The sequence below is a fragment of the Pinus tabuliformis genome, chromosome 2_2 (genome assembly GCF_031772625.1).
Source record: "Pinus tabuliformis cultivar Carrire ecotype Pingquan chromosome 2_2, CPIR1, whole genome shotgun sequence".
Taxonomy (NCBI): domain Eukaryota; kingdom Viridiplantae; phylum Streptophyta; class Pinopsida; order Pinales; family Pinaceae; genus Pinus; species Pinus tabuliformis.
In genome coordinates, this window is record NC_142300.1 from 411,389,267 (window position 1) to 411,396,945 (window position 7,679).

At 38.3% G+C, this 7,679-nt stretch overlaps 1 protein-coding gene across 1 annotated transcript; it reads left to right on the forward strand.

Annotated features, from left to right (window-relative positions):
* The first annotated feature begins 3,867 nt into the window (after positions 1-3,867).
* LOC149193019 (jasmonate-induced oxygenase 1-like) lies at positions 3,868-7,408 on the forward strand. The gene is made up of 3 exons (XM_089404756.1): positions 3,868-5,185; positions 6,069-6,399; positions 6,623-7,408. Exons 1-3 carry the CDS (start codon positions 4,650-4,652, stop codon positions 6,869-6,871), a joined length of 1,116 nt encoding a protein of 371 aa, XP_089260882.1. The 5' UTR covers positions 3,868-4,649; the 3' UTR covers positions 6,872-7,408.
* The last annotated feature ends 271 nt before the right edge of the window (positions 7,409-7,679 follow it).

Consider the following 7,679-nt stretch of genomic DNA (forward strand, 5'->3'; position numbering starts at 1 on the left):
ATTACTGATGTAGAGCCCAACACCACTGTTACCACTACTAAGATCCAGAAGAATGAGCTCGACAATCCATAGGAGGGGGAGCATCTTTTCCACTCACAAATGTGGGTGAAGGGTTCGGCACTGCAATTCATTGTCGACAATGAAGCTAGAAGAACCTCATTTTAGCAGAGGTCGTGAAGTGGTTGGGCCTATTGACCATACCACACCCGTAGTCGTACAACACCAGGTGGCTTCACGAAGGAAGAGATCTCAAAGTCAGCCAGCAGTGCTGCCTTCCCTACAGCATTAGGCCCTTCACAGATGAGGTATTGTGTGATGTTGCTCCTCTCGACAACCATACTTATGGAAGTGACATGTTGTATATGAGTCTAGACCTTGCTCTATGATTATTTCTTTGGGTGATACGTTATACATGATACTAGAGGTAGCCCCACCTACTGCCACCTCTTTGATCTCTGCCAAGAAATGCAGTAAGATCATCTCCTAGACTAGTGTTCAATGTGGACTGCCCTTGACCATGCTTCCCACCATTACTGGACACATTAGAGATTGCAGAACATCTCACCAAGGACCAGGTTCAACAAAAATTTCCTCACCTCATGGAGGCTCTGCATGCAATGGGGAGCATTGCTTCTTAAGGGGGGAGGAATGATCCAGGTGGATATTGGTGGCCACCCATGTATTCCTCCTAGAATCCCCAGTCAGTTTCATCTATTTCCTTAATTGTAGCACATTTTATTATTTTTGGTCGTTTTCCTGGACCTGAATTTCTGAAGCCATTTTGAGGCCCTAAACGACGTTTTTTTAGGCAAAGCGATGATTGCAACTACAATCATGTCGACAGTTGTAGTCCTAGGAGAGATCTTTCTAACGAGGTATCGTACGCGTCAAATTGAGCTAATATGGCCAAGTTACGACCCTGGGAAGTTGGCTTCCCAACTAACTCCAACAGGGCCCATAAACTCTTGGTGTTACATCTCTTTGAGTTATGGTTTTGGTTGTTTAGGGTTTGCTCTTATTGTTCAATAATAAAAATTCCCTTGAGCCTCATTGTAACTCAGTTCTGAGGCATGTAGCCGTCACATCTCTTCTCAAAGATAAGCTACCATCGTCCGAGCTATCTTATTTCCATTCTTTTGCAAGTATAGTTCAATGTTTTTTTATAAATGAAGTGAAGATTTTTTCTGCTGCATCTCTGTGTTTATGATTATATCTGTAATTTGTTGCATTCCCGTTTAAATCCGGATCATCTGTACATCAGAAACACTAAATATTAATCAATTAATTAGTAGTTTTTACTTATTAAACTTTGGGGCATCAAAAGTTTGCATAAATGAGAGGTGTAGACATGTACAAAAAGCCATTTTCATAAAGACAAAGTGTTGACCCTGCACTGCCATAATCGCATCAACATACTGATAACTACTAAAAGAAACAGAAACTATACTATTATACGAGTATCACTCTTGTTTCTAATTATTATATCTATAATGCAATATTGTTCTAATTGTTATATTTAGTTATAATGGTTGTATTTATAATATAATGTTGTAATAAAAAATACCATGAAAAAGTATAAGGAAAGAACTCCGAAAGAACTCCAAATCATGTAAGACAAAATTTTCTTAGAACATTGTTTTACTCGTATATATGGATTTAGATAACGTGTAAATAAAAACTCTATCAACTCATCAACTTGTGCTTGTAAACCCATAACATCACATTTCAAACTCATAAACTCATATAATAGTGCTGGTGACAAAGTGATATCATTTTTCCTTCACCCATGGGGAGTGGAATTAAAAAAAAATAAACACCTTTCAGAGTGTATTCATCGCTCCAATTCTTTCTTTCACCATGAGTGAAACATCCATTAGAGGGCCATCAAAAACATGTTAAAGAATGTGTCAGGAGGGGTCACCTCAACTAAGCTGCCATTGTATGCGAGGCTCATTGTTCCATCACTTTTCTTGAATGTATGAAGACCGTTACCCTTTATTTTGCCTTCGTTGACCGGGAAGCCATGGATGTCTGTGAAAAAAAATGAGTTTAAATAGAAATTTAATTACATAGAAGAGTAGTTATAAATAAACATTTATTACACATAGGAGTAGTGATAAAAAGAAATAATAAAAATTTAATTACATAGTTATAAAAAGAAATTTAATTGCATAGTGTAGGAGTAGTTTAAGAGTAGTTTAATTCTTAGACGTTTTGTTTTTTTTTTTTTTTTTTGGGGGAAAGGGGTTTATCAGGGATAATTTTGTATGCATATTTTTTTTTAAACAATTTAATTGGTGGGAGTGTTTGAATCATTTTTTAGATTTTTTGTTTTTTACAAACAATTCAATTGGTAAGAGTGTTTGAATTATTTTTCAGATTTTTTGTTTTTTTATTCAAACAATTTAATTAGTAGGTGTGTTTGAATCATTTTTTGATAGTGGAAAGGGATTTAGAAAAACCTAAGGCACTCGAAATTTTGAAGCTTGAAAACTGTAACATAGATTTCAAAAGTTTTCTGCTGTATTTGGTCAAAATGGTACTAGAATTTCCATTATCTTCGTGACAAAAAAGTCAGACTACACATATTTAGTGAGATCCTAAAATGTAATTATTTAAAATGTATTTTTGAATGTCTAAATAAATTCATTGTAGGGAAGAAAAATCACTTGAGTCATTTGCTTTCTGTACATTCCATAGAATGGAAAAACACCTCATTTGGTTTTTGCACATTCCACAGAAAAGAAAAACATCTCATTTGGTTTCTGCACATTCCATAGAAAGAAAAAACATCTGAGGCATTTGATTTATGCACATTACATAAATAAAATTTTGACCAAATAATTAATTTTAATTATTTAAAATGAAAAATGTCTCAATAAATTCACTTGGGGCATTTGATTTCTGCATATTACATAGATAAAATATAAGATCCCATGCTCCCATTTCAAGATTCCAGAGAGTTCTAAGATTCCAAAACGTTGTAACTGACAAAATTCACTTGGGGCATTTGATTTCTGCATATTACATAGATAAAATATAAGATCCCATGCTCCCATTTCAAGATTCCAGAGAGTTCTAAGATTCCAAAACGTTGTAACTGACAAAATTAACCAGAAAAAATATTAGAAAAAAAACAAAAATTTACAACAAAACTACTACGATCACAAACCAATCTCTCACCTCTCTAATAAATTACTACGATCACAAACCAATCTCTCACCTCTCTAATAAATTACTACGATCACAAACCAAATTCTCACCTCTCTAATAAACATGTAAAAAAGTTAATGACCAAAATTGACATGACCCAAAAAAATAACAAACCATTAGACAAAAACCTCTGACAGTTAAACCACTGGGCAACAATTTTTTCGCAAACCATTATCTGCAGTGTCTCATAAATGTGTTATTAAAAGAGTTATAATGATTATAAATGAGTTGTCCAACAACCAGTCTGTCATAAAATTTGTTACCAGAGGAGTTACCGTATACTCTGGAATTTGATTGTCTTTCCGTTCTATGTCGAGCCTCGTTTGCAAATGAAGGCACCTAAGCGGTGATGTACTTTGCGCCGGTGTGCCTTTGCAAGTGTTTTAAGGTATGGATAATGCTGTAAACAACATTTATTGTATAATAATGGAATAGAGATTTAAATGGAGTGGTACACGATTTTTCTGAGAGGAAAAGTCGGTCTTGTCATCCACGTGCAGCAATTGCGCTAATTTCTCAGTCGTGCTCTCTGACGGCATCTATGACGTTTGGAGGGGTGAGTGTCCAAATGCGGGACGGAAGGAAGCGGCACCCACAAAAAAGCACATGGGATATTAGAATGAGGACAGGTACCCAGGACGACACACGCCGTCGTATCAGATGACATAAACCTCCGCATCGCTCTTTTCACAAAGGCACTGCCCTGTCCAACTGGTAAGTGGTGAGTCCCCTCTGAGTGACTACACAATCCTATCAAAATTGCAATTTGTTTTACAAACTTTTCCAATTTCCAATTTCTAATTCTCAGTTCCCTGTCCCATGCTCCCCATATCGGATCGGCCATCACGCCCGGGCCACCGCTCCAAGATTCGGCACACATCGACTGCCATGGTTTGGGCATTTTGCCCACAAGTTAGCCGGAAGGGGAAAAGTTTGGGAACCCCGCTGCAGCCAGTCGGTCCTGTCTACGCCTGCGCACTTTGAGGCATTTATCATGCATGTTATTAAAATTTGCAGCGAATTTTGTTTGGAGGTGGGGAGTTCCGGCGCTGCTCTTTATGCGCCGAAACTGGAACAGTAACTTTGCTTTTTTGTTACTCGGACGATCGATCGATATTCATTAAGAATTCCCCTGCAAATTGCTCCTTATATATGTTGTCCAGGGAAGTTTTCTTGTGTGCGAATATATGTTTTTTTATGGGGCAGAAATGATGTCTAGCGCAACTCTCATCTATACATAGTCTTGCGAATTAAGGAGCTAATATATGCTTACCTTGACGCAGCTCTCAAGCATACATAATCTTGCTAGTGAATATATATGTTTCCACTGTCATTTTGGGCCTATTGATGATCAAAAGAAAAGAATATATATTACGTGAGCCACTGGCTTGACCGCCACCGCTTGTGAGAATTGGTGCTAAATTTTCTCGGTTTTCATGTCGGAAAAGTGCCTGCAGTTGGACGTTTCTGGTGGAGGCGCGTTGCCGCAGGCGGACTGGCCGGAGCCGATTCAGAGGGTGCAATGTCTTGCCGAGAGCGGGATTTCCGAGTTGCCGCCCCGTTACGTGAGACCGGAAAACGAAAGGCCGACCATCATTGATAATCATGACGCTGAGCCCGTGATTAGCATCCCCGTCGTTGATCTAAGTGGACTGGAAGGCCCGGATCGCCAAGAAACGGCGCGCAAGATCTCGGACGCGTGCCAGAACTGGGGATTCTTTCAAGTGGTCAATCATGGCGTTCCCGTGAGTCTCATACACCGCGCTCGGGAAGTGGGTAGGCAGTTCTTCTATCTGCCGCTGGAGGAAAAACAAGTGTATGCCAATAGCCCCAAGACGTACGAGGGCTATGGAAGTCGGCTTGGGATTGAAAAGGGCGCCATACTTGACTGGGGAGACTATTTCTTTCAGCACTTCCTGCCGTTGAATCTTAAGGATGTCAACAAGTGGCCTGCTAAGCCCACTGCCTACAGGTATATAATAAATTCACTATAAAAATTTGCTGCCCCCATATGATGCCATGCCAAGCCACGCCATTAGCTATTCTTCATAATTCGGCTAACTGTTATCAACGAGAACAACGGTTTCCAGAAAGATAATAAACCGCTGGTTCATCTAACAAATAGTTTGCATTAATGGATTTTGAAAAGTTGCTGTGAAAAGAATTAATGCATTTGTTCGCCTTACTGATATATGTTCAACCAATCACGTACATAAGATAAATGATGTGCTGCGAGATATTCAATGGGGGCAACGTTGGAAAAAACAAATTTACTTTCATTCAAAAATGGCATCTGTGGATATTAGAATAAAATAAAAAGATGATCATATTCGGAGTACATACTGAAAAGGAACGAATTGATAAATTTTTATATTTCTGGTGATATTGTTTATAAGTCGATTGGTCAAGGTTGGTTTGATGAAGTTTTATATTTTTGTTGATATTGTAGATTGGTCAATGGTGGTTTGATAATTTGATAATTGAATTATAATAAGTTTGCCCACAAATTTAATTAATATATATTTATATATGATTCATTGTAATAATCATCATTTTTGTATCTACTGGTGTCCCTGTGATTAAATGAATGGGCAATCCGTATGGCCCCATGATTATGTAAACTGACAGATTCATGGATGTAATAATAACGCAATATTAGTTCAAAAGTACTTAAATATTTTAGTTGAAGACGAATCTATCTTAATTAATTTATATTTTAACGCTGGACGAATTAATAAATGGGTTCGTCTTTTAAATGGTCCACCCATCAACCGCACTTGGTTTTTTTTCGGTGCAAATTGCGTATTTGTGATTAAATGCTGACAATATTGTACATGTTTTCTCGATGTCGACAGAGAAACTATGGACGAATACAGTAAGCAAATAAACAAGTTGTGCAGACTGTTGATGAGCGTTTTTTCAACGAATTTAGGGCTAGAGGAAGGATACTTGCAAGAGGCCTTCGGTGGAGATGATATAGGGCAGTGTCTGAGAACGAATTACTATCCCAAATGTCCTCAGCCCAATATGACTTATGGTTTGTCCCCACACTCTGACCCAGGTGGCATTACAGTGTTGCTGCCAGACGAAGATGTGCAGGGCCTCCAGGTCCTCAAGGATGGAAAGTGGGTAACGGTGAATCCTGTGCCCAACGCTTTCATTGTCAATATTGGGGATCAACTTCAGGTAATTTAAATCAACATTTGTATTTAAGAGTAGCAGAATTATTAAGTGCTTGTAAGTTTTTATGATTTATAATGTTTAGAAAAAAATTTAAATGTAAACACTTTTCTAACTACCCAATATAATTGTAAACCCTTTTCGAACCACCCAATATAATTCATCATCAAAAAAATTAGGTAACTGAATCAGTAATTACAGAGATGATATTATTGTAACCGCGGTGCAGATATTGAGCAACGGAATATACAAAAGTGTGGAGCACCGCGTGGTTGTAAATTCACACAAAGACCGTTTATCGCTCGCCATGTTCTACAATCCTAATGGGGACAAGGTTCTTTCCCCTGCACCGAAACTGGTTGATGAAAAATCCCCTCCCTTGTATGCCCCCATGACTTTCAACGAATACAGATTGTTCATACGAAAGAGAGGCCCGCGTGGAAAATCACAAGTGAACTCCATAACAAAGACAAACTGATTTTTGCTTTTAATAGGAGCTGAGTATCAGCACAACATGTGTCTCCTGTTTGTATAGTACATCTCTGACGTCACTGTCAGTACTGCGCGCAGGAAAAGTCGAGCTCGATTTGTTCATAAATCAATGTCGCCGTACTTTTCACCAAAATATCAATGCAAAGACTTCACGCCTCAATAATTTGCCATGGTGCCACTGTTACGTTAAGTTGAGGTTATAACCGTTTGACCGGGGATGTTTGGTCTCTACAGGGCTCTTAGCGCAGAACAAAGGACAGATTCCTGGGCCAGGTATCCCGGCACGTTCTTTTACCAGAATTGGGATGACCCCCCCTGCCACAGTGTTTTGTACACTTTCTATTGATTCATATGATTCGTTGTGTATATTTCTGATCAAGAATCAAGTGCGAGAAGCAAACTAAAATTAGAAAATGTATGTATCTATCTCCCAACGGCCACAAATGTCGGTCGTCACGTTTATTTGTATAGTTGGCGCATTTGAAAGTGTCTTTATTATCAATGGGATTTATTATTTTCTTTACTAACGTAAACAGATGGGATGAAAGTTAGAATTCTCCTGGTTATATATCTTTGACAATTCGCTATCTCTATTATTTTGTCGGATCTCCCTTACAAGCTGAAAAATGGCACCTTATTATTAATCTGTATTGTGATGGGATGAAAGTTGGACTGGTTCTCCGTTATATGTATTGTGATGGGATGAAAGTTGGACTGGTTCTCCGTTATATATCTTTGACAATTCCCCCTTTCATATTGCCAAAAGCAGGCGAAACCCATGAAATTATCTCCCT

Coding starts and splice junctions, on each gene's coding strand:
- LOC149193019 (XM_089404756.1), top strand. CDS start 4,650: ATGTCGGAAAAGTGCCTGCAGTTGGACGTTTCTGGTGGAGGCGCGTTG. Junction 5,186..6,068: donor GCTAAGCCCACTGCCTACAG/GTATATAATAAA, acceptor CGATGTCGACAG/AGAAACTATGGACGAATACA. Junction 6,400..6,622: donor ATATTGGGGATCAACTTCAG/GTAATTTAAATC, acceptor ACCGCGGTGCAG/ATATTGAGCAACGGAATATA.